At 37.5% G+C, this 27,314-nt stretch overlaps 3 protein-coding genes and 3 long non-coding RNA genes across 7 annotated transcripts; 1 reads left to right on the top strand and 5 right to left on the bottom strand.

The window, feature by feature from the left end:
- Positions 1-141: 141 nt before the first annotated feature.
- LOC145229275 (uncharacterized) lies at positions 142-1,201 on the bottom strand. The gene is made up of 2 exons (XM_080094583.1): positions 970-1,201; positions 142-560 (listed from the first exon to the last, which is right to left on the bottom strand). The coding sequence occupies exons 1-2, from the start codon at positions 1,131-1,133 to the stop codon at positions 326-328; spliced, it is 399 nt and encodes a 132-aa protein (XP_079950709.1). The 5' UTR covers positions 1,134-1,201; the 3' UTR covers positions 142-325.
- A 1,364-nt stretch (positions 1,202-2,565) lies between these two features.
- On the bottom strand, positions 2,566-3,905 carry LOC145229274 (ciliogenesis-associated TTC17-interacting protein-like). Its single transcript, XM_080094582.1, has one exon. It carries the CDS (start codon positions 3,839-3,841, stop codon positions 2,714-2,716), a length of 1,128 nt encoding a protein of 375 aa, XP_079950708.1. The 5' UTR covers positions 3,842-3,905; the 3' UTR covers positions 2,566-2,713.
- Positions 3,906-8,458: 4,553 nt separating this feature from the next.
- LOC145229276 (uncharacterized) lies at positions 8,459-10,056 on the top strand. Of its 2 annotated transcripts, XM_080094585.1 has the most exons (4): positions 8,459-8,792; positions 9,116-9,323; positions 9,556-9,611; positions 9,873-10,056. In XM_080094585.1, exons 1-3 carry the CDS (start codon positions 8,641-8,643, stop codon positions 9,565-9,567), a joined length of 372 nt encoding a protein of 123 aa, XP_079950711.1. In that variant the 5' UTR covers positions 8,459-8,640; the 3' UTR covers positions 9,568-9,611; positions 9,873-10,056. The 2 variants fall into 2 exon arrangements, with proteins under 2 accessions (XP_079950711.1, XP_079950710.1); XM_080094584.1 differs by lacking the exons at positions 9,556-9,611; positions 9,873-10,056 and having other exon boundaries at positions 9,116-9,368.
- An 8,165-nt stretch (positions 10,057-18,221) lies between these two features.
- Positions 18,222-19,548, bottom strand: LOC145230467 (uncharacterized). Its single transcript, XR_013860667.1, has 3 exons — positions 19,467-19,548; positions 19,020-19,094; positions 18,222-18,872 (listed from the first exon to the last, which is right to left on the bottom strand). It is a non-coding gene; the product is annotated as an uncharacterized LOC145230467 (long non-coding RNA).
- Positions 19,549-21,152: 1,604 nt separating this feature from the next.
- Positions 21,153-21,850, bottom strand: LOC145227831 (uncharacterized). The gene is made up of 3 exons (XR_013859989.1): positions 21,792-21,850; positions 21,495-21,572; positions 21,153-21,255 (listed from the first exon to the last, which is right to left on the bottom strand). It is a non-coding gene; the product is annotated as an uncharacterized LOC145227831 (long non-coding RNA).
- Positions 21,851-25,025: 3,175 nt separating this feature from the next.
- LOC145229123 (uncharacterized) lies at positions 25,026-26,914 on the bottom strand. Its single transcript, XR_013860365.1, has 3 exons — positions 26,731-26,914; positions 26,298-26,393; positions 25,026-26,095 (listed from the first exon to the last, which is right to left on the bottom strand). It is a non-coding gene; the product is annotated as an uncharacterized LOC145229123 (long non-coding RNA).
- Positions 26,915-27,314: the final 400 nt, after the last annotated feature.

Raw genomic sequence — 27,314 nt, 5'->3', positions numbered from 1 at the left:
GACAGCACAACAGCCCTAGTATGATCCAGTATAGTAGTGTATTATATGTAATGCTTAATGCTTGGCCAAACAAAACATTTTTGAATAGTTTCGACCTAGTCATAGATTATGTAAACTTGTAAAGTGTAACAGAATACAGACTTTCCTTGTGGGAGTTTATTACAAAAAAGTAGAAAAAAGATAAATAGAAAACAATGACAAGCGATAAACAAACGCAGAGTCACGTGATTAAGGCGTCTGTTGTGATTGGTGGCGCCCCACAGCTTCGCGATAACATTGGAACAATTCGCGAAGTTTAGCGGGCCTACAAGTTCGAAGTCGAGTTTTAGCGAAATTGCGCAACATCACGCGACACAGGAACATCGTTTTCGGGGGTTTCCCTGGTACTGTGGTCTTCCAGGAGTCCTCTCAAGTCTTGCGGTGACAAGTGCGGGGCTTGAAGTTGCAAGAGGTCTTGCAGTTTGCAGATGTACTTGGCTGCCTCGACAACTACAGTAGTGTTGGATGAAGTGCTACCTGTACAGGTTGGTACGATTTCCCGTAGACGCGAGAAAAGCAATCTAAAAGGGTTAAAAGACTTGTTAATGATCAGCCCGGAAAATCACCACTCTTTCGACACCAGTTAATTTGTTGATATTAAAAATGATTCTATTCGAATAATGATTTTATTTAAGCCAAAAGGTCCAACGTGCATTGGTTTTCAACTTTATAGAGCTCTTCTGGCAATTCGGGTATTTTTATCCCAACTTTTCGACGTCCTATTCAGGTCGCCTTCATTAGGGTAAATAACACGGAATGCGCGTAGCACAGTGCACGATAGTAAGTCCATTGGTTTTATTGCATATCAACGCTTTTTTGATAAACGAAAACCGTTATAGCTAGCCTAGGTTTCATAGTAAAACTGATTTAAAGCCAATTAAGTGGTCAGATTGCGTTAGATTTACAGCGTAACTCTTAGGATATACTTACTTAATTTCCTCGTTTTCGTTGCTTTTCCTCATTGTTTTCATCGATTGCTGAGACTTTGCAAGCGGCGATCTTTTTGCCGAAAACTTTTCCGGTGAGCTTCTTTCCATACGGGTAATTCCCTGACGTGAGATTGCCATCTTGATGAGTTTTGCTGATTTTACCATTTTTGGAGTCAGTGCTTAACGAACTTAGTAGCTGATGTTGATCTGATGGTTAATGAACGAATGATGCTGTTCTGCAAAGCACAGCGTGTTTTATACTCAACGACAAGCAACAGTTGCATTTGTTTCCGCCGTCGCTTGCAATCTGTCGGTTTACAGTTCGGACCGGGTAGTTCTAAAGGATTGCCGTTCATTAGCAGTTCACCTTTTGTCTTCCCGCGGTCGTCACCTTTTGTTGCGCCGACCGTTACCTCATTAACCGACCGTTTCCCTTTCCGACGCTGTAAAATGACCGAACGGATTTCCTAAATGGCGCCTAGGCACTCGTTATGTACGCGTCGACGCATCAATTTAAGACCCATATGTTTTTTACACCTTTTGTTCGACTTGCAAATGCTTGTTCTGAATTTTGCGGACATACGCATGTAGGCAATTGAAAACACTTTTAAAAACAAGCCTTGCCATAAGTTGTCCTTAAGAAGAAACTAGGAAGTGGTCAAAAATTTAACAGTTAATCAACAGCCGTGATTTTGTTGACCAAAACTGAAATCTATACTATTACATATTTAAATACGTTTGTATGAAAAGACAGATGCAAATTGGTCTAAGACAATTAAAACTATGACAATGAAGACTAAAAAGTCGAAAACTATTATTATGCTGGTTATGTGCTCCTTAGTCGATTTTGGGGCACAAAATAGTTAGTCCTGCTTTGCATACCGGATTTTCATCATACGATGTTTATTGTAGTCTGGCACAGAGCATAAAATATATAGTAATGGTCACATTGTTCTGCGCATATCGCGTAAAAAGTGCGCCGGTCGAAGTTTGGACATCGTTTTAACTTTTTTACGATTTAAAACTTTCCGAAAATGGTACAGTAGAGTCTTGTTCAACTTTAAACAGTGGCCATAAACACAATTTTACTAGATCGTTTTTATCTTTGCAACAAAATGTTGCAGTAAACCCACACTGACCTCGCCAAGATAGTGCGACACGGGCCGTCAGGTGTTGAAGTAATCACAGCGATTTTCACGGATCGGGAGCATCAGAAGCTCGCCGCCGACAATTAACCGTGAAAAGTCGGCGGGTGCAGCAAAAACAGCCCCTGACCCCCAGCCGACATGTGTTTGTTTACTATTAACACTGCCGTGACCCTTTGATAGCGCGCCATTCCCACACACACCTCGCATAGGATTTGACCGGGTCGCTGGGAGTTACATAGGAAATTGGTAAAAGCGTATGCTAATGTTGAAAGGAAGCAGCAAAATGCGTGTCTAGGTTATATGGAGTTTACTGCTTACAAATTTGTTTGCTTTAGAAGATAGCGGGGTCAACGCCTGCATAGGCAAATACCCACACATGGTATTGAGAAGTAAAAATATCATTCAAATTTGCTTTTTTAATCTTAGCCTAAATCATGCAAAAATCAGAATTTTGGGAAGTTTGTCAGAGTTTATGTCTAACCAAATTCAAACACTTTTAATGATTTAAAGATTACAGTTTAAAGACAATAATGCGGCTAAAAAGTACATTTTCAGAAACTTAAAACCTAAAATCGGTGTACAAAAATTGGGGAATTGTTATGCTTTGTCCGTACTGGCCAGTTCCGTGGTAGAATGTTTGTACGACGATGCATCAGGGAAAGACGATGAAAAGGTTGAAAAAAAGTCGGCCGCAAAACATACTACATCATCAGGTCGGCGTAGCAGTAAAAACTGAAAAAAGTCGGCAAGCAAGGCCGAAGCTTCAGGGTGCTCTCTAAGATAGGTCTCATGACCAGCTTTTAATTCCTCCTTACGTTGCAAAAAGCGCGAATTCATTTCCATGTCTTCCTCCCAATTCATAGGTTTTTTGCCAAACACCGGTTTTACCTCGACTTCGTCACGTTCTATCAGGCGCGGTACCTTCTCAAGCGTGGCGATCGCCGGTGAACCCACTTGAACTCTCATAGTCATGTGTCCGTCTTCCATGAAGAATGTTTGCCAAGTGTAAGGCAAGTCCCTATGCGAGGCAATGCTCCTTTCAATTCCATACACTTGCAGCTCTTGCTTACTAACTTGCTGTTTTCGCTCAGGTATTGGTTTGTACTCAGTTTCAACCAATTTTCCTGATTCAGAATCTAAAGTGATAAAGGTCATTTCATCACGCACCTCTTGTCTAATCATGAGGCGCTGGAGGAGTAGGTTTGTGCCTTCAGTAATAAATCCACCCAACTGATCAGCTGAAAAGTTGTGCACTGAACGTTTAATTTCATCCCCCTGTATTACCTGTCTTTTAACTGTGAGAGTGCCAGTGTCGGGATCAACAAACATTTCTGTTTTCTTTTCTAATTCATGTCCAGGAACTTTAACATACTCAGTGTGCTCCTGTTTTACTAATGAAAGGTCATTTGGGTTCAAGTAGGCTGTAATCGTAGTCCCCATAGGAGTGTCTTCCACTTTTCCATGGCTGTTTGCATGCACAAGAAACAAGACATCTCCTGAGCGAGTAACCTTTTCAACACTTGTGTGAAACTCACCCAAAGTTTTGCCATCATCTGAAACTGTGACTAACTCATCTTTGAAAATACACAGGTTCAAATTTTCCTGGTCAATTTTTTCCAGAAATTTTAATGCACTTTCTCCTGCTTTTGCCTGATCTTCTTCTTTGTTTGGTTGGGCTTCATCTATCTCAGCAGTTTGTGGTTCTTGTGGTTCAGTTTCATCCATATTTAAACACTTATTACCTAGCAACCTAATCTAATGCTGTAAATCAGATTTGCAGTCAATGTAATAAAACATGATACCAACTTAAAAAGTAAAAACAAAACAAAAAACTGCAGCTTTATTCTGAACAGAGTACAGGCATAACAAGGTAGGTATCGCTTTACTCAAATAGATATAACCCAGAATATACATCACATCAGGTTTGGCAACACCTGGCATGCCAATATTGATTTGCAAGTTTGTAAGCAAGTACCTCTAATATAATTTGCTTGTTTTAATTATGTTATGATGTATGAGTCTTAGAACATTAGCCTTTAATTACAAAGCTGTCTACTTTTCGGTATTATTTAAATCAGCTGCTAAAAACTTCGATTTTTCGCTCAAAAGTTGCCATGTGAAACCATAGTCATTTTGGTAAAATAAGTATATTGGCATGTGACATTCAAAAGTGTGTCCCCTAATCCAAGTCTACATGCAATTGGCTAAAATAATACCATTCTTCTGACAACAAAAGATAAAATCAGTTTAAATCTTTCAAGAGGTGTTTATGTTTTAATTTTTGGGCGGGTGTGGGTTTATCGAATGTATCACTGTAAAGAATTCTAATTGGCAATTAAAACACAGAGAAAGCTGGTAATCCTGAAAGTCTGACTGCAGATCAATATCATTTATACAGCAAAATAAATTTAATCTTTATTCACACTTTTTTTCAATTTTACATATAGTTTTGTATGGTGTTAGCTGTTTAAGCAGATGTGTGCACTATTAAAAGGACCTGCCTAGTGACTGTACACAGCTAAATGGCAGCTCTACAATCATGTTGTTAAAATTTACCAAACTTAAAATTTTGATTTGAAAACGATTGGATAATAACGCACTAGTTGCACTATATTAGCTATGTGATAATAAAATATGTAAATAAAAACACAAATGTGAAATTGATAATATCTCTACCTGCTAAGTTTGGTTTAGTTTCAACATATTCAACCGGTTTTGGGCCAAAGTTATAAACCAGTCAAAACAATAACGTAGTCTTTCACAGGTCCGGATTAAACATATTTGGTTGTTATAACAACGGCCACTCATAGAAATAAAAAAATATTTAATTTTTTTAAGGAAAAGGGATGCTGGGTTTTGGAAAAAGTGTTTAGAAATATACTTTATAAAATAAAGATTATTTTTTGTCTACTGCACCAAAGTGAAACGGAAGCGAAGAAATAAATTCTAGATTTTTTTAAATTGTGCGTGCTTTGAGTCGCATTAAATCGGTTTAAATAGGCATTATCGCGCAGTTAATAATTGTATTTCCATGATCGGTCGTGATCTTAATACAAGACAACGACAAAACAACAGCAGTGGGTTCTCTCATTCTCCATATCCGGCTTTTAGATTAAGGCCTCGTCGTATCATAACGGCTGTACCCGTGTCATGGAAAAGTTTAGAGTCCCGCTGTGAAAGAGACTGTATCGGATATACGCTTCATTTTTACTGGACGGGATAAGCACGCAGCTGCAACGTATATTAAACTTTCAACGCACAAAGCCTATCCCGCTGAGCGAAGGCATGACTTTCTTAATTTAATTAGAAGTACCAGCGTGAAGTTTTCTCTTGCAAGGGCAATTAAATGACGACTTGAATTGTCCAAAAACAGCAAACGGTTGTTTACAAAGGCAGTTAGGATAGTTGTTATTTACAGTGGCATGACTCTTGGGTTATACGGTTTACCAACTCGACTTAGGTTCCAGTGTGAATATAAAAAAAATCTAAAGCAAACAAAAGATTACTAAACGTAAGATTTCGGAAGGTAACTTATAACTTCCAACCCACTTCACTTCTAAATTTTTTTCATCTTGGGCATAAGAAATAACATTGTGTCGTTTTACTTTAATTACTGAAGACTATAAATTGTAATTTTGGAAAACAAACTAACGAGTAAGTCAGCCAATTCGAAATTTGTTGGTTCATTTCAAAAAATCCACTAGAGAATAAAACATAAGGCTGTAGCTTTCTTTTACACATTTAAGGGCCTTGTATTTTTCGGTGTAATAAAAGTCAGCTATAGTATCGTCCCAATAAAAACCACTTATCCATAAACTACGAGGTCACAAATCAAATTATTCGTCACGCATTTTACCAACGTCGCGTCTCAACCCTTGAACGCGCCAAGTTTTTAACCTAGATAGTCAAAACCGAAGCAGTTTGATATCATTATCAGTTCCATTACAATTGACTTTTAATATTTCCCAACTGTCATAAACCGATTTGACGCATGAACGATCCGGGGCACCAGCGTGGTTTTTGTCCAGGCCAGTGGGGCAGGAACCCATGCGTCCAGCCAATGCCAGGTCAAGGATATGGCTCGGAATCAGTGAATTATGTCGTAACTGTCTGCGCACGCGTCAAAACAAAGACACTCAAGCGACGGGTATATGATTGATGTCTTTGTGGGTTTCTCTTTGCCCGAGTAAGAAATGAAAACATCACAAAGATTTGTGCCGTTTTAGTGTATTAGATTGGGGCACATCGTTTTGGATCAAGGCGATATTCAAACAATTTCTGTTTTGCAGTTAAGTGGTAAACATTTCCGTACTGTTAAAGGTTGCATTCTTCCTCTTCTATGAAGACGGATCACCCCGCCTCAACTACCGATCGCAAAAATTCTATGTCGTTTCCTTCATATACGAGGCATACAAATTACTCCACATGCTTATATATGGTGAATATTAAACTACACTACGCTAAAGGTTGCAAAAATGTTGTTGAACACGATTTACATTCAAAGCATTGGGTGAATCCTAACAAAGTTTTAATCCATTCATACAGGTCCGTAAAAAAGTTTGGAACAATTACCACTTATTGCATTTTACGTAACAGCCACGTGACCAGCGAGAGTAGACGTCCACTTAAGGTTGTTTACGAGTCCGATCGTCCTAATGCATTGCATCGCATTTAAACGCTATTAAGCGCACCTTTTAATCCGACTGCATCGCTGTTAAATGGTTGCTCACACGGGGCGTGTTTACATTTTGCAACATGTGAAGTGGCAATGTGAATTGCATTTGGCGCCAGTCGGATTACCAAGTCTCATGCAACCAATTTTCTAAATCCATAATTTTGAATCTAGTTTTTTGGCGCCGACCTGTCTAGACTTTCCCCGTTTTGCGATCCCCGCCCTCTTATCAATCGCTGTAGAACTGACCGGCGGCTAGCGCGATTGATAATTGTTACCGAATAATGCGTTGTCCATCAATGGCTATTCGTTTCGGCGCCGTGACACCCAAAGGGACGTGGATTTTTCTCACAACACAAAAGCTCCTAATTTGAATTGCGACGCAAAACAAATCGATTTGTGTTCTTTTGCGGAACATCAAACCTGTTTGAAGCAATTTATATTTTACCTGTGCTTGCGGTTGAAATACAAGTTAGTAAATTTTCTTGACAAATTATTGTATCTAACAATGAGTGGCAATTTTAGCTTTGAAATCTACTGCGGGTTTAAATGTGACACAAAACGGCCCAGTAACATTATGTGCCATATCTTAAGTGTAAAAAAACTAGTAAACCGAAAAGTTAGTAACGGTTACGTGCAGTAGGTTTCTTCAAAAATCGTTTTAATGACTTTCCAGCGCCCTTTTTTGCGTTGCAACGATACTTCACAAAAATTAGTATTGGCGAAAAAACAGGATAATTAAAAGGATGCCTAACATCGCATATTAGGACTTTGTTTCATGCTAACCGCAAAGACGGATAGGCTTTCAATATGTCACAACGTCAATCAACTTTTTGCTGGCTCAAGTTAATCGAAAAAACTACAACCGTACACTAATGCTGTGGTATTGGAAATAAACTTTTTTGCCGGAAACTGGAGCCTTGTTTTGTTGACTTTTCTCGTTTGTATGACAAGTAACCCGCGGTTCGGTGTAACAGCATGTGAACAATAAGTTCCGTGGGAATGGTATTGCCGAGGATCACCGAAAATGAACGAAGTTTACTAAGAGTGCATGATATTAGGCTACCTGCTGGAAGTATTTCCTCTATCCAGGTAAATCTTGTTTGTGTGTGAAATTGATTAGATTTGGTGTAAAAGCATCGCAAATTGATTTGACATTTGGTGCAAAAAAAAACATTTTGTTATATTTGAAAAAAGTTCAAACAACTATTTAACTTTGGAAATTTCTTAATATTTCAATCTAACCTTCATAAAAAACTTCCATACAAATCAAAACTTAAAAATTATATTAGATTCGATATTTTTTCGGTACGATCAAGTTTACTCAATATTACAAATAAAAAAATACAGTTGCATTTTACCAAAGCTTATAAGTTTCCTGGTTTGGTCTCATGGGAAAGTTAAAGGCCTTTGAGGTTTGAGATTTACAGTCCAGATTACTCGGTCGGACCGTAATTCAAACTGCAATCCGCTAAAAGCAAATGTTCTATAGATGTTACCGCGTTTTTATTTAGCCAATTAATGTCGCGTTAAACTGACTGAAATCAATACTCTATGGGCCAACTGGACGCCAACAGGACGTAGGTAGTTGTTTGTTTGGTTCCACGACGCCGAGGTAAAGCGGAAATGAAGCTTTGAAATTGGCTGGACCCCCGCTGGACGAGAGAAAAAACAAAAAAGGCAATTCTACTCTTGGGAAAAGCAATACGAGAGAGACGGATGTGAAAAAACGAGAGAGAAAGAAAAAAGGAAAACACAGTACATAAACGATGGGGATTCACATCAGCAGCATCACAAAGCGTTTTCGAGTTACTATTTTATTTCACTGCATTGCAACCGCTGAATCTTCACAATGGTCAAGGCACCAAAGTCCATTTCATCTCGTGCAATGAGGTATGAACCTTTTTATCACCAGCAAAAAGCGGGTAGGGTTTTGGCAAGATCACCGATGGAAAATAGTTCAGATGAAAAGATTTCCAAATCCAACGAAAGAGAAGAATTAAGGTAAGAGCTATTTGTGTCAACTTTGCACAAAAAAATAATATTAAAGTTCTGCAATATATTGGCTGTAGGTTTAAACGTTTGTTTTAAAACAATTTGGAGTCTGTACGTTTTCAGCGATTGGCAGCAACAGCTATTGTTTATTGAACAAAATATATTGACTATTTACAAAGTATTAGGCAGTTTTATCATCAAGCTATAGTTTTTATGTCTGTATCCACCGTTTTCGAACTAAGATACGACCTTAATAAGTGGAAATAATGTTAGTTGTAACTTTGTGGCACAAGTAACCATTGCACAACTAATCAGTAATATCAATGTTCCAGGTTCTTGTACGGCAAACTCCGCGACATCATACCTTCGTGTCAGAGCAAACCCACGTCAAGTGTAGACATCGTACTGGGAGCGGTCGATTACATTCGTGACCTCCATTCAATGCTCGAAGATAAGTTGTTGGCATCGGGAAAAACTAACAGCGACCTTGAAATGTTGCGCAATCTCTGTGGGCCAGAAAGAATTCAAATTTTGCCAAAGGTAAACTTCGTGCATTTTTCTGCTTTGTAGAATTTTTTTTATTCTCCGATTTCTACATTTTGTCATTTTATTAGTGCCTGAACCAGAATTTTAATGTGTATGGGGTAAGTTTTAATGTGTATGGGGTAAAAGGGAATTTTAGAAAGCAATTTTGTAAACGTTTTAAGTGTTGCAAAAAACGTCTTCCTTTACTTTGTTATGTGCACGATTTGTAAACTTGATTTGTTTTCAGGAACTTTCTTGATCAACAATTTCAAGAACCGAGAAGTGAATCACATCTGATTGAAGGTAATATTTCCGTAACCATGCCTTTTTTTCCGTAACAATATGTTAGACAACGTATTCTAGTCAAGTTTTAAGGTCACGAATTTGACCAAACTCAAAAGACAACTAAAGTTTGTAACAGCCAAAACGTTTATGTTGTTAAACTTGGTAACGTCACAAGGAAAAGATTTACTTCTAAAACAATAAGACTTGGTTTATTGCCACTGTTTGTGCAAGTAATTGGGACGCAGGCAATAACTCAAGGTGTTTTCTTTTATGACGCAGGATGATCAGTGAACCGTGACGAGGAAGGTCACGTGAGATGACGTCGATGCTTGAAAGATGCATCTGGTGCAGAAGAGTTCTCAGGCGATGGACAGAACTGCACGAATATGGGTTTTCTGGAACATGTGAAACACGTTTTTGCCTGTGTTAAAAAGCGTGTGTTTAAATACAACTGGAGAAAATACCTGATTTGTGATTTTATTCGTTAGATGGCAACAAAGCGCGCATCGTATTTGCAGAATCGAGTGCTTGGCAATAAATCTACACAAATTACTATTCGACTAGCAGCCCAAATGTAACACATGACTTAGCAAACAGAGTGGGTCATTCCAAAGCAAGGATTTGTGCTTTTTAATAAGGTTAAAAAAAATCGTATAACAGACCGCAAACACTTTGTGTGTGTAATCACGTAATGGTAATGCATGGCCACAAACCTGTACTAGCATAAAATCGCTTTTTCCTTCCTGAGCAAAAAACACCAAAAATTGATTATAATTAAAAAAATACTGTGTTTTCTAAACTTAATACATTTATTACAAGGTTATAAGGGTTTGGGGTAAGGCACTATACAAAGACATGGGCATGATTTGCAACCACTAGCTACAATTTACTTTAGAGATACCACAGAACTGGCCGTGACCTGTCGTCAGTAATTATGCACGTAAGTAGGGCGGTAACAGCGAGTAATTATACAGCGGAGAATAACGAACCTGTACCGGTGAAAGTAACTTGAAGTTAATTACGGCAATCAAGGTCGGCTTATCCCCTGCACTAGAACAATTCTAATTACCCTAATTCTACAGACTTCGCGCTGAACAAGCAACTGATTATTGGGTCAAGGGCAGTTAGCTTACAATTTCATTGCGTTTTTGAGCACAAAGTTTATACGTAAAAAAGCGACATGCTCTACTGTTCAAACGTTTCGGCAAATGCTCATGCCACGGTCAGGGATATGACATATACAGGTGTAGCTGATGACATGAGCATATATGCTGTATATATATACATAAACATGGTAATCGCTATAAATGGTTGCACAGTGTTCCTAACCCAAGACTCATATGAATCCGGGAAACAATTTCGTTCATGATCGCTACACGACGGACAACTTATTTTTTCATGTTTATTCTGTTTTTTATTTGATTTTTTTTTAATAAACTTAGATGTTGCCAAGCTGAAGCGGAAATAGTTAGTTCGTACTAATAATGTTAGAAACACGGCTCTCATAATGCCGCAGTTGTACATTATAGGGCATATTCAGAAATGAATGAAATATGCTGTACTTGCAATGTTTTTTTATTGTTTAAAATACAATAGATTTATTTTCTAAATATATTCTAAACATGTGGCAAAACACTTATGCACAAAAATACAATGGAAAAATATCATATAGTGCAAGCAGAATATAGCGCCAGAACAAACGCATATGAAACATTATTGTAACAAAAAAGCAGAAGGATTGTTTAAAAAAGTGCATAACCCACATAAAGAACATAACAAGGATTAATTAATTCCTTACTACGTTCCTAGCTTTAGATGAATAACTTGAAATGAATGAACATAAAAGAAATGGTTATGACGGAAATCCTTTGGTGTGTAATTACATTGTGTTTGTTTCGTTTGATAAGAAAATCGTGCGGCTTGAAACCACTCAGAATAATGTACAAGATGTATAGAGACGGCTGGCAATCAGTATTTTCCATTTTCACCTGAAAAATATAAATTGGACCATGAGCTTTAAATTAAAATAATAATCTTGTCCGACTCTTTTACAAGTTTATTGTAACGTTGTTATCTGTACTGCCCATGAACAAACAAGAGATATATAAATGCCCCCTTTTAACAGACACAAACAATAACATATTTATTTGACGGGTTTGTCGCTGTATTCCATTCCAGCTGATGAGTTTTCTCTTATAGCCCTCCAATAGCTTATAAAGTTTTACTGCCCCTTGTAAACGTTTGACTGATTTCGCAAGAGGAATTGAAACGCAGAGGAGGAACTGTAACATTTAAATATTTACGGGTACCAACTACGGGGGTATTTCCCGGAACGGAACGTACATAACTAGCCTTTGTTTTATCATTGACTGGTACTGTTTAATATGGGGAAAATTGCACTTTTAGGACAAATATATGATTCAGTTGAACGTGTTTGAAATTTAACCCTAAAAATTGTATTCAAATAATAAAGAATTGAGGCTTTAAAAGCCATTATGCATGTCGATTTTATGGCAATTGGAAATTTTTAATCAATTTTCTCCCGTTTACACCTGAGAAGATTTTGAAAATGAAATTTCCCTCACTAATCATACATACGCAAATTTCTTTGGGCTTAATAAAATGAACGATTAAAGCAGTGGTTCTCACCCTTTCGTGGAGCGTGACCCCCTAAAAGTAATTTTTTGGCCTTGTGGCCCCCTTCAAGTGTGCCCCCCCGGAACGCCCCTGGGGGTCATGGGCCCTGGTTGAGCACCACTGGACTAAAGCATGTCAAATTTACTTTTTTAGGTTTAATTTACTCCCGGTTAAGAAACTCTGTGCTGACAGTAACAAATAAATACAATTTACAAAATTCTTGTTTATTTCGAAAATGATCGGTGAGATCAAAACGTTTGTTCCTTACCTTTGCCAATATTGACGTTTCCTTGTACACCAACTATTGAGCCGCTTATACGAGCGCCTCTCATATCAATGTGTTGTTCATGTTTGCTTTTATCAACTAAAATATCAAATAAAAAACAAATTTAGATCAAATGCTTATGTACTTAACAAGCAATCAACTGTCTCTCACCTTTTACAGTTGGTGCATTGTAATTGTTCACATCCCCACTGTTTGAGTATATTTGAGTTTTTCCATCAAACTTGCAACCGTTATAGGTGTTTGAAACTGACATTATTTCGATTTTTAGTTGTTTTTTTGTACAACTAAAAAAAGTTATTTTGCCTAACTTAAATCTGCGATAAAGAAATCATAAAAAAAAACTTCAAAATGAAACTGACTGCTATAACGTTTTTATCTGAAATCAGAATTTATTTCTGCCTGTTTGTAATGATAAAAGAGCGAAGATTATTGTAGCATAAGTTTTGGTGACAAAGTTAGTTCTTTTACTAACAGCAAATTGAAGTAGCAAAAGACGGTAGTCAATTATTATGCCTTACTTAATCTGCATTTCAAAAAAGTAGTGTAAATCGTAGTTAACTAATACGTAAAAACAGTAAACTGATCACAGCAATAGTTTATTTAAAATATTCAAGTAAAAAAAGCAACCTCTTTTAGCTACTTTATTGCCAGTTTTGTTCGTACCAAGCAATATTAAAAGCAATACTTTTACTTATCATCTTTTGCAACCTTGCTTTTGCTGCATTACATAAGTTGCTAGCGATAAGCCACTGTATCAAAATGTTCTCGTGTTACATCCAACAACCACTAGGTAATTTTAATAGAGAATCAACCCAAGCAAAATACCAGGGAAAGAATTCGGGGATTTTTTTCACGTAACTTCCCTGCAAACGTGGCCTTTGTCTTAATATTTTTTCGCTTTGTAGGGAATTAATGCCACAGCAGCTACGTTTTTGGGTTAATTTTTGCTTAATAAGTTGTTTATGTACTGTGCAAATTCATACAACCTAGTTTTTGATAGTGATTTTTGAATTTTAATCTGCTTGATCACAAGGCTTGGCAGCTAGAACGACTACGGCGTGAAAGTTTCGGTTCCCCCTTTTCACTGTAGTTTTGTTCCGCTTTGTTGCGTAAGGTTTGCTGTGCCTAAGTCGCAATATTTTACAACACAATGGTCGATGTCCTCGCAAAGTCTTTGCTCTTAAACACCACTAACAAATATGCTTGTATGGGTGGTAAAAACCCATTTTAAAGAGGTTGCACAACTAGCGCTTGTACGACCTCGTGCGGTCATAAAAAATTGTGTTAAATAACGTCGTATTTGAGTTAAGTTGAGTTTATTTCGCTTGGTGAAAGACAACATAGCAACAAAATTGCACTAAAAACAATCACCAAGCTGGAAATAGCTGCGCAACGTTAAGACGTTATGAAGCACAAAAAAGTGTCGGGCACAATTGGTGGATAGTAGTTGAACGCGCTGCAGCTACACCGTATTACAAGGCGTTATGTGTCGGGTGCTCACAAGAAAGTGAGTGTGGCGCAGAGAGAGTATAACACGACTGGGGGGGAAACGATGGTGAGACCAGTCGCGGGGGCCCTAGAATCTAACCACCCGTGTTAGGGAATATTTCTCCAGAACATCTACGTATCCACCTGTTAGATTTTTTATTTGGAAAAACGTACAACCACAACATCAGGCCTTGAACCCAAAACTTTTTATCTTAGGTCTCAACGACCTTCAAAATTACATTTAACGTGGTATTGCCCTAATAAACCCTATTTTGTAAACTGGAACCGCTCCCTCTTGACCCTGATTCATACAACAACAGCTATACTCTAATTAAAATTATGCGCCGTTGGATTGAAAAGACAATTTCTTTGAATGGTAACAAAAGCAGAGTCACAGTTGAGTAATATATTTAAAGTCCAAACACACAAAAAGCATGTTTACCAAATGAACCATAAAAAAACAACTATTGATTGTGACTGTATGCGACATACATACAACATTTATAACGCAAGACATCGACCGTAACAGTAGCTTGAAAAAATTACCAGTCAGTTTGTACGTGATGAATATATTGCATTTTGTATATTTAAATATCACTGTGGTCATCTTTATCGCCGAAAATGACCTCCTCCGCTCATGGGATTAATCCTTCCATGAGAAGCGCCGTGAAAATGTTGCGACGGTGAACTATACATAGGAGCCATTGGACGACCAGGAATAGGTCGAGCGTGCATAACGCCAGATCTATAACCTGCTCCTGGCGGCGGGGACCGGGCGGGCAAAGCAATAGGGGGCTGAGAAGACCTTGAGTGTGCTAAGCCAAAGTGGTTTGTGCTAACAGGAACATGCCTATGCACTAATACTGCCCTTCTCGGTGGTGCTTTGAAACCAGGTATGTATGCTGGCGTGGACAAAAAAGGTGAAACACCAAAATCGTTGTCGCTATAGTGGACTGAGCGTGGACTTTCGTCGTACAGATTAAAATCGTCAGAAGGGTGCTGCTCTGCAAATTTAAAATAATCGAGTTTATTCCACAATAAAAGCGTATTGCTCTTCCAGCAGTTAATGTAATAAATAATCGAGAAGCCTTTAGGCAAGAGGTTCGCAAATAGTAGACAACGACGGCGCAGCCCGGAGTGCAAAGGCAAGGCCAATAGCACCCGTTAATGGCGTGTAGCCAAGTTTTGTTGAATTTTGATGTAATGACATATCATAAACGAATGCTGCTTTTGTGTGTGTTTTGTTTCTTTTGTAGCATTATTAGAAGTTAGTCTTTCAAAATAAGCCATTATCCGATAAAGGCGTCTCGTATGGGACGTCGAAACGTCGGTAATTATTAATGACAAAAACTGCTGGAAAAGCATTACTTAACATCATGCCTTGCAGCAACAGATTTCTTTGGTCCGCGTTGTTTAAAATCATTACGACATGCCATTAACCCAAACGGCACAGACCCACACAAGACAAGTTCTGTTTGCTTAGGTTGGTTCCTTGTCATAAAACTTAGAAAACCCTAATAAAAAGTCACAATGCCCGTGTCTTTATTTGTGTATCCGTTGTCACAGTGTTTGTTTCAAAAAGGTTAAAGAGATCGGTTAAAGATTGACCACATTAAATTGTGTGCAGGTCAGAAAAGAAACTGGTTCCCTACGCCAAACGCTTGCACCATTATTAACCCACAAAGAAAGGAAACATTAAAATCAGGACAAATGCCCCTCTAATATTATGCTTGTTAAAAAGTGTATGCTGTACATTGTACAACATGAACTGGTGTGTGGTAACAGTATGTTAGTCTAACGTTGCTCATAGCGGGTTTTAGTGTACCCTGGGAGCTGGTAATGATGTATATAACCTTAAAAACCATAGTCGCGCATAAACCGGAGTGTGACCAAAGCACATACGATTATTGTTGTCCAAAGTCTGAAACGTAATAAGTATACGCAAGATACAAGAAAAATCTGTTTGAAACAGTTACCATCATTTTTATCACGTTCACGTTCACGTTTGGAGCGATTTACATCTCCTTGTACTGCAGCTGCTGAATCGTTAAGGGTTGCGCTTCTCATGTCTACATGCTGTTCGTCTCTTCGGGAGTTAACTATGTCAGAATTAATAAAGTTGTCGGCCTGGCTCGAACTGTGGCTTCTGATTTGTGTCCAATAAAACGAAAAACTTAACCGCACCAACAATACCACTGTTACAACACCGAAAGACACGATTTAAAAACAGTGAATGAATAGTTCTTTACCATTGGGGCCAGTAGTTCTTCTTTACATTTAAGAGGTATATTGACATTTTCTGTTACGGGACATTTACAAATTACAAGCTGTACTGAAAAAAAAAAAAAATTATAAGCATCGGTTTGAACGTAAAGAGTACAAAGCGTTTTTTTCTTACCGTTTATTACCCCAGCACTGTAGTAGTTTACATCTCCACTGTTATTGTTGCTTTGAGCAGACATGAATTAAACACAGGTTGTTTCGGGTTTAAAAGATGTAATTTTTCATCTGCCTGGCCCTATTTCTAGCAAATAAAACACAAAAGCACTTTTTGTGTCGATTTTGTTTTGACGCTGACGAGTAATTTATTTGTTCAAAGTGAGAAACCTGTTTCTAAGCTTTGTGGCAAAACAACACTTAAATAAAAATATTACTAACTCGTAGTCACTTAGATTAACCTTGTGTCGCTCACAGTTTTTTAAGAAGTTTATCATTGTTGCAGATGTAATATATTTTGGCGGTGCAGTGAACTGTGACGAGAGGAACTGAAAAACTGTGTAACCGTGTAGCAACCCAGTAAATACGTACGATTTGCATAAACATTGATTTAAACCTAGCCAAGCGTGCCAAAAAAATTATATTCAGGTCTAAAATTCTAAATGTATTCAAAATTCTCTAAATTTTAAGTTTTCACTGGATCTTAGACGATATTTATATCACTACTTTGGCAAAGCTATTCATGATTTTTTTGCTAGTGCGAATTGCCTGACTTGTTAAATAGTTTTACTTAACATATCAGTTACTACTTGTGTTGTGGTAAGTATTTTCATCTTTGCTCTCGTGAATCTTTACAAAATCTTGGGGACACACGTTTCAAGATGGATTTTTCCCAAACCCCAATCAGTAGAACTTTACTTTTATCCTTTCTCGTTTCATATAAACTCCCCTTTTCAATAAACTACTTGTGCTTAAATGTATAACAGAACAGACGAGTTGAAGCATCGCCGTAAAGTCTCTTACACATTTTTGCAGACATTAAAAATAAGTAGTTCAAACCGCCTATTGTTTTCTTTTTGGTGTGACGCCTTTACAGTACCTCGAACATTTCTCATGACAAAATCTGAATATATTTTAGCAGTTGACCTGGCAAAAGTGAAACGCTTTTATAATTGCTTCTTTTCGTTCACTTCATTACAAATCAGGAAGTTTGTTTTTCACTGTTCATGCACGTTGGTATGAACGAAAGCACCTGGGTTGTTCCCACCTGTAGTAAAAACACCATTGCTAACGACATTCTTGAAGCGAAATACATACCTAAAAATATATATCCTGGTCGTAAACATCAGTGACTTAAAGTTGTTTGTGCATTTTTGAATACTTGTTTAGTAATTCTCAACTGCATGTAAGACATAGTAATTGCCATATTTTACCGCTGTTTCTCTATTTTGTTGAGAATTTGGATTGGATGGTGGTACTTTAGGTTCCACTGTCTGATTCTGGGTTTTGACTGGATGCTTGACTGTTATAGGGAAACAGAAGATTCAATTAAAAGGCTGTTTGCAGACGATCCGCTCATCTGTGCATGTGTATATACTTATTTATAAAGTCTGCACCAAAAGTTCAAAACTAAGAAAAGACTAACAAAGCACCCAAAACGTACCAGATAAACTGAATTGTTGAGCTACTGACAACAACTGGTTTGAAATTGTTGCAATACATTACTACAGTGATTATAAAAACTTACTTGGTTAGACTTTAACATTGTTATCAGATTGCAGTAATATTTACAAAGCGACCGTTTTATCAAGAATTGTCTAAAATAGAATGACAAACTTGAAACAACGTTTAGTGCGAAAGTTTAATCCTTTTCTTTTTTAAGCCTCCAATGTAGGCCGACATTAACAACACTGTACCTAACACCCGGAATGCTTGGTTCAGAATAAGACGACACTATACCTTATATGCCACAGATCAATCTGTAACTAACAAACTTGAACACATGTCTCCTCGCTTTTATTAATTGGTTTCGATAACAAAAGCTCTTGACATTGCTATAGAGTAGACCAGTGGTTCTCAAACGTTTTTTGTTGCGACGCCCCTGGACAAATTTTTCTGGACTTGCGACGCACCAGCAAATAAAAGTTAATGTGGAAACTTAGTATTAAAGTTGGATTTATTGATACAACAACAAAAAGCCATGAAACAAAACTTTTTTGCGACGCCTTTGAAAAATTTAAACGACGCACCAGGGCGCACAGTTTAAGAACCACTGGAGTCAGTGTTTTTTTTGGGTGTTTTGGGGGACCGAAACGGTCCCAAAAATTTGGACTTGCAACTACAACTACAGTTCTTGGTACTTAAATGAAACACTTGCGGTCTCTTAAAACTACTTATCGGTCACCCAAACCAAACCTTAAAAAACCCTGACTGGAGTAGACGATAAAAACGTGCAATTTAAAGCCGGTATTGTTGCCAGAATTTAGTTTAATGTGGGGCTCTGAAATTAAAAAATTACAGAAAAAGATTGGCCAATTTCGGAAAACACTTTTTGTTTATTTATTTACACACAAAAGACTGCGAAATTGGTCCATGACTTCGTTATGATGGAAGACGGGACGGCACAAAGGCACCACCTGGATTGCCTCCTTCTAGTAAAACAAGCAAAGAATTAATTTGGTTTGACAGTTATATTATTTTCACAAAGAATATCCTAATTCACACAAAATCTTGGCAATCTATTCCGCATGACACAAACAAACACATTTACATTTACATTAATATATAATATACTGTACCTCTTGGTTGTGGATTTGGGTTTGAAGGTGCTTTAGGCTTCGGTGCCTGGTTCGGGGTTTTGGTTGGTATCTGGACTATGGATAAAATTGTACACTGTTAACCTCGAGGCAACCTGCATATTCTCATATGAATATGAAATACAAAAAAAAATTCTTTCCGATGGAAACTGACGATGCCAAAACAGGCAAAATTCTTTTTCACAAATAAAAGATTGCACTGACGCTGATCGAGAAAGATCAGTCGGTTACCTTGGTCCTGTTACACAGGCTGATTCCTGTAGCCTGTTATGACATGACACATACTTATTCATATCAATGTAAGAATGAATATAAATTAGGTTGCAGCATAAAATGCATTGGCTTTGTAAGGAAAAGTACCATCTTAGGAAATTGACCTGATCATAACCAATAGTTTGCAACGAATAACTTTACAACGATTATACTTACCTATGTATCGCCCAGGAGAAGTCTGTTGTTTGTTATCCATGTTGTTTAAACTACTAGACTACCTGATGCCTGACCGCCAACGTTAACACCAAGATGGTAATTAGTTGTAAGTCAGAACACATAAACCTTACAACACAGAAAAAATCTAACCTAAAAACAAAAGCCAGTCAAAACTCAGAGGGCGTAGAACAATGTAGGGTCAAAAAACAAAGACGAAAGAACATACAGAATTTGAAAAAAAACAATAGGCTGCTCTTAGCTTTGTGTTTTGTACTCGTAGGGCACTTTGTAAAGCAATCATGAGTTACAAAAGTGAACCTTGACGTCACCTTCAGCAAAGCACAACGTACACTGTAAACCACTTAGGTAAAATTCCTGAGGTAACTTTGCGTTTAACGGCAATATTCCCAAGTTAGCGTAGTGGCGGATTGGAAACAAATCGAGGCACCATACTTAAGGGGACAAAGAGCTAACGTTTTTCTAAATGCAACTATATCCCTTAATCGAGCCGAGGTCAAACATCTTTTACCCTTGAGAATCTTGCGCCATACCCTTTTTTATTTTTTTTTGTATTTTTTTTTTGTATTTTTCGACAATCAGGCGACAGTCCGAAAAAGACTAAACGCATTAATGGAAAACAGGGTCATCAGTAATAAAACAGTAGTGGAAAGAAGCAAACAGAAGCAGTATAGTAAAAAAAATGCAGTACACAATTCAAAATCGTTTACAAGCAGACAGGTAAACTTGAACAGCATTGAAAAACAACAAAAGAGTTTTTTAACACAACACAAAAGTAGTAGAACGTGCTAACGTATTCAACCTTTGCAAGGCAGTGATCCATGACAAGAGGAACTGAAAAAGTTGTCACGGTGTAGCAACCCAGAAAAAAACTCCCCCTCGTAAAAACTTTAGTTTCAAAAAATAATAAAGTCATACTATCTTTGTTGTGGCAAGTAATAACATCAGCAAGAAAGATAATACACATAGTTGAAGCCACATTTTGCCGTAAAATAGCTCTTTGCACATTGGCAAGCAAAAGGGGTGACTTAAGCGGTAGAGGTTTCAACACCCTACCTCACAGCTGACCCATATTTATCTAAATCTTGACAGGTGGCGCAATAAGCTGAATTATAAATTTAGCAGCTTAAAATGAGTGGGGTTGGGCAGGAACTTGGCCGAACGGTCTGGCGCGCCTGACCCATATACAGACATAAAAAACCTGATCGGGATTCGTCCCCGGGAGAGTCCTGGGTTCGAACCCCGTGAAAAAAAAAAAAAAAAAAAAAAAAAAATGAGTGGGGTTGGGAATTAATTTTTGACAAAATTTACATAAAAAACTAGGTTTCAAAAGTGGTTTTATTGAATTTTCAACTTCTTCCTAATCCCTAATTGTTAGCATTTTGGATTTTTTCACGAGGTTCGAATCCGCGACACTCTCGTGGACGAATTCCGATCGATTTTTTTAAGTCTGTATGTGGGTTAGGCGCGTCGCTGCTCTTTGCGCCCATTTTTGAAATTTAGCTAAACTTGGGTCTGCGGTGAGGTATAGTGTTAGTAGATTTTTCGATTTTAACCAGATATGTTTTTTTTTGTTTGGTGTGACGCCTTTACAATACCTCGAATGTGTATCAAATATCTGAAGTTTTTTAGTAAAACAGTGGGCACAATAAAGGAAAACGCTTTTATAATTGCTGTTTTATTCAATTCATTACAAACAAATCAGGAAGTTTGGTTCTCAGCATTCATGCATGTTAAGATGGTATGAACGAACCACCTGGGCTACCTCCACCTGTGGGGTAAAAACACAATTGATAATGATACTCTTTAAGCAAAAATACACCTACAAATATATTCCCTCATCCTAAAAATAATTGACACAAAGTTGTTTCTACATTTTTGAATAGCATTTTTGAATAGCCTATTTGTTAAGTAATTATGATGACAACTATACCTATTCGAATTACCACCTATTTTAAGCAACCTTTTCAGCACATTAGACTTGATAACTGTCATGTTGTATTAATATACCTGTGTTTCGGTCTGGATCGGGTGGTGGTGCCCTAGGTTTCGGTGTCTGATTAGGATCGGTTTTGGCTGGATTGTCAACTGTCAAGGGGAAAACAAGTGTTTCAATGACAAGACCGTTTTACGTAAACGATGTTTTTACATTATGCGGGTGTATACATTCTACCTTAGTAAATTTGCAGCAGAAATTGAATGGACTAAAAAAGGTAACGAAATGCAATAACTTATACAAGCAACCAAAATGCAATGTTTAACTACTGACTACTGCTTTATAATTTGAGTAAATTGACAAAAACTTACTTGTTTTGCCTGTCTCTTTGCTCTCAAATGAAGGGTTTGGCTTATCCATATTGTTCGAACTACAGCACAATACTAAGTTACTGATGTTAGCAAAAATAAGCCAGTTGTTTGCAAGTTTCCTTGTATAAAGCAGGAGTTGGGCAATTAGTTTTTAAAAAGGGAAGAAAACTGACCTGTGTTATAGGGCCAAACCAACAATACCTTCAACTTATCTATTGCTGCCAAGTATCAACTGTATAGAACTCTTCTTGCAATTGTTTTTTATGCCGACGTTTCGACGTCCTATACAAGTCGCCTTCATCAGGGTAAATAACAGTGAATGCGCTTAGTAGAATGCACGATAAGAAAAGGACAAAAGAATTAAACGCAAGCACTTCACAACGCCACGAAAACACTGTGTAGTTAATTCTGTTCAGTATTAATTATTTTAGGTTCATTTGAGCGTGGATTAGTTCACGCTGAATTCGCGCAATTATATAGTTTAAATCAAAAATGTAGCTGTTTGCCTACGCATGTGCGTCACTTACGTCAATATATAAAAAAGCAATGACAGTTTTTTCAATATAAAAGCAATAGTGTCGTATTTCATGCACAGCATAACTATACCTGTTTTTTATTTATGTGTTATTTACTTCACCTCACGCGGGCCAGACAGGGAAGCCGCTGGGGCCCGCGGTCCGTAAAATGCCCAGGTCTGCTGTAGGCCAACGGTCGCTTGGCCACATAGAAAACTTTTTTGTTTGGATCTGTTTATATTACGATATCTTGCAGCTACGCGTAACGAACATGAACTCACTTACAGCGAGGCGAAATGTCTTCGGTCTTGTCACAATATAATACAACACATTTATAACCAAGAATTTTCTACACACAATAGAACGACAAACTTGGAACTTGCAAGATTTCAAGTCTTTTCTTTCTTTTTTAAGCCTCCAAAATATGCTGACATCCACAACACCGTACCAAGAACCCAGGAATACTTGATTGAAATAGTACGATACCTTATGCCGCATAGGTCAATCTGTAACGAACAAATTTGAACACAAGTCCCCTGCACCTGCCTAACGCATTTGTAACAGGTACTCGTGCCTTTTTAATAGCTTCTATCCTCTCTCATCATATGCCACTCACGTGTATAGTATTTTGTAACACTTCTATGAATTGATTTTATACTAGTAGCTCTTTAATCTTGAGGAAAAAGATTGATTAAGCCCACAAAACACTCTTTTCATTTATTTACACACAAAAAGCCACATGAATTGGTCCATGACTTCATTATACACGACGAGTCGGCACAAAGGCACTACCTGGATTGCCTCCTCCTAGTAAAACAAGCAAAGAATTAATTAGTTTTGACAGTGATATTGTTTATTATGAATATCCTATTTCACACCACATCTGAGCCACCTATTCAGCACTTAAGATAAACACATTTACATTGCCATCTAACATCTAATATACCGTACCTCTATTTGGTTGCGGGTTTGGGTTTGAAGGAGGTGGTTTAGGCTTTGCTGTCTGGTTCGGGGTTTTGGTTGGATACTTGACTATATGAATAAAATAGTAGACTGTTAACCTTAAAGCGACTTGCATTTAAACATACGAATGTATGCATTTAACTTAAATAAGGTTGCAGCATAAAATACATTTGCTTCATAAGAAACATTTAACTGTCAACTTTAAAAAGTTTACCTGATCATAACCACTAGTTTGCAACAACTAAATTTAACAACGACAAAACTTACTTGGTATGAATCGCGCGGAAGGAGTCTGTTTTTTATCCATGGCGTCTCAACTACTATCCGATACCGAATGGTCAATGTGAATACCAAAACGGTTTTTAGCAAAGTCTAGTCTAAAAACAAAAGCCAGCTACAACACAAAAGTCTAAGCAAGCTGCTAAGTGAAAAAACAAAGATTAGATGACAGAACAATTTTAAAACGCTGTAGGTTACTCTTAACATGCACCAAAGTCAGAATACGCAAACGTACCCATTGACCACAATGGGTTACATACTTTATGCCAAGTTTATCTGCTAACATTATGGTTTCTACTCTGCTGACATACATTCGTTGGGCTTCGGTCGGTGCAAGATAGACTTTGTGTTTTGCACTTCACGCGTAACAAAACGGAACGCCACGTTCAACGAGGCATAACTTAGATCCACCTACTAGGTTACACCAAACAAACAACCCAAACATAAGTACTTGAAAAAACAACTTGTATTGCCCCATTTGGTTCAACACAACAATCAGAAATGCCAAACCAAGTCCATATATTCCTAAATCTGTGTCACTACACTGAAAAAAAATTGGTTGTACCTGCACCACCAAAAGGGTGTTTGGTGTTTCACTACAGTGTGGTGTTTTGTGCTATTCCGTACTGTTTTTACATGCAGTATTTAAATTTATGCAGAATGTATAATTCCATTAGATAAACGAGGCTTCTTTTCAGTACACCGCTTATTCCGAAATTGCCATTTAAAAACGTTTTCTCCAATTAGTTCACGTTATTTGATTAACACAAAGTGACATGCGTAATTGCAATGCTTTTATCTTTTACAGTCTGAACTATATATGACGACCCATCAGTATTCAGGTTAGCCCGCTTCTGAGTTTAGAAATCGACTGCTCGAAAGAGTTTTCTCAAAAATAGAACACATCTGATATTGTGAAAGTTTAAGACTTTTCGTTGTTACAGAAATTCCAGAAATGCCAACATCTGTGAGCCAATAGCATTGTAACGTGAACTTTAGGAACCAGGAAATGCTTGGTTTAGCACAGGATGTTATTATCCCTCGTGTTGTAGGTCTGTCTGCAACCAGCAATGAAAAGCTGCCTTAAGATGAACACCAAGTCAATACCACATATTTTATTTTAATGTATTTGTGACCTTATGCAAATTCTTCACTTTTTTGCAAAGTGGTAAAAACCCCTGTATTACAATTAGCTGTATTACCTGTATAAACATGCCGAATCTGACGACCATACAGTCACTTATATATATTATTATGTTTGCCAGCTTGTGTGCAATGAAGGTCTCAAATTTCAGAAAGTGTTAACTCATTTGGCGTTTTCTTTTTTGTCTTGTTAACAATGTTGCAAATTTATTTACAATCACACGCACCATTTGATCAGATTTTGATCCTAAAAATTTAAATTTCAGTACTTGTCAAAGCAAGCCACACAAAACTTGAGAACAGTATACACGGACGGACTTAAAAAGTAGAATAATTAAAAACAAAACAGACAACGAGGTTGTATTTTCAGATACATCGTAATACAGACGTTTCAACAATCGCTGTGAATGTCATTAGTGTAGGTTATTAATTGAGTTTGTAACAGTGTTAATATATGCACTACAGAAATAGAGGAAACCCAAAACGCGTGGATAACGTCTTAGATAGCACACTATTAGGCAGAAAAGAACCGGTTATAAGAGTCAGGTGTTGAACAAACGCAAAGGCATGGACGCTGTGTCGACGTTGAGCTTAAAACTCTTACATTCAATAGGCCAACGTCGCCAAAGAGTCCATATCTTTGCATTAGTTCAATACCTGACCCCTAGATCCGGTCCGTGTGCTTTCTGTGACTTTACGCCACGCGTCTTGAATATCTTTTTTCCGTAGTGCCTACATGAACACTTGTTCAAGCTCACTTGAAGACCTGATATGACAGAATCGGTTGTTAAAACGTCTACGCAAAGATGTATTCTTGATTGATTAAAGTCACGAAGGTTTTAAATATCCACAGAACGACATGACAAAAGTGATTGAAAACCGCTCGTTTCGAATGAATGGCGGTGTTTAAGTTCACATCGACACAGGAGGCTTGATCTCTTTTTATTCGATTCAAAATGAGGCAAAGTGAAATTAAGGCAGATTTTTTTGAATGATTGTTCTCGCTGAAGAAACTAAGATGGAAATTTGTTTGTAAAAACGTGCATATATGAATTTATAAAAACCTAAAATCGCCAAAATGGCCTAATTTGGTCATTCATAACAAATTTGGCCGTAGATAATAAAACAAGTAAGTAGAAAAGAGTGTTTTGGCACAAGTAGAAAAGAGTGTTTTGGCACAAGTAGAAAAGAGTGTTTTGGCACAAGTAGAAAAGAGTGTTTTGGCACAAGTAGAAAAGAGTGTTTTGGCACAAGTAGAAAAGAGTGTTTTGGCACATGATTGGGCGCCACCTTTGACGAATGCCGAAGGAATTGTTGTACAGTGAATAAGGCAGTAGGCTATGTAGGCTACACTGTACAGCTTGTCAATACCGTAGTCTGTTTATCCTTTCTTTTCCGTCGAATCTACAAATTTATAACAGTATTTACGTATCTATATCACCATTTTAATAGACTAGGCTAAAAATCCAAGTCAGTATGCAATAACAGTATCTATCATATGGAAACAGTAGCTACTAACAGTGACTGAGCAAAATCGGTTACAAAATCAGAGGCAAAAATTTGATAGGACCTAAAAGGAGTGAGAAACGTCAGCACTATAACTTACCAACATTCATGTTTACATTCCCTTGGACACCAAGCACTGAGTTTTCAACATTTGAGTCCCTCATATCAATCACCTGTTTGTGTTCGCTCTTGTCAACTGTGGTGCAACAAAGTGCAAAGTTACACGACAAAAAATTAACGTGATTTGGCAATCACAAAACAGTAGAGGAAACAATTGGTGGCTGATAGCCAAATCGCTCGGCAACTACAACTCAAATTACTGGACTACCTTTATAGAAGTTACACTCAATTTGAAGCCAAGCTCGATTAAATACATTACCAACAATGTAAAAATACATTTATTGCAAACGTTTGACAATCATATGTCTTTACGACGTAAGCTTCCACGGTGATTTTTTTTATTTAGTCACTAATTTAAGTCCGAGTCTAGTGCTGACTACTGAAGCAATAATATAACTTAAACACTGATTTACTTTGAGCCTTTTCGCCGTTATAGTTGTGTACGTCGCCTTCATTTTGAAAAATCTTGGTGTCGTTCCCAAATGTGCATCCATTGAAAGCGTTCTTAGCACCAGACATAATGAGACAAAACAGGAAGTTATCTCAGTTACAAAACAATCTATGGCTAAAAAAACAAATAAAAAGGTTACAAACAACTACCATATAAGAATACACCCATTACATTTTGACCTTTGCCTCAATCAAACTTGAAAAGCCTAAGGCTAGTTTGCCAGTAACTGCTGGTAACCGTACAGCAAGAGGCTATTTTCAGTTTTTTCCTAGGTGAATCCCCTGGTAAATTTCATGACGTAGCAGCTAAACCACATGCCTATAACTTAGATTAAACGTCACATAAAAGATTATGTCAGATTTTCACTGCAAATGTGCATTAAATCTAAAAAACAAGATTTGATAACCTGAAAACCTAGCACGTGCATTCACAAGACCTTGCAAAAAAAGGGGATTGGAAGCGCAAACAGCACAGACTGGTAGAGTACGAGGTACTTCCCCGGGGAAATATTATACGGGACTGCGAAACTTGTTTTTTCCTTATTGG

The sequence above is a fragment of the Phallusia mammillata genome, chromosome 5 (genome assembly GCF_965637545.1).
Source record: "Phallusia mammillata chromosome 5, kaPhaMamm4.hap1.1, whole genome shotgun sequence".
NCBI classification, from domain to species: domain Eukaryota; kingdom Metazoa; phylum Chordata; class Ascidiacea; order Phlebobranchia; family Ascidiidae; genus Phallusia; species Phallusia mammillata.
The sequence above is the reverse complement of the archived record's forward strand: the minus strand, read 5'-3'. Positions and strand labels throughout refer to the sequence as shown.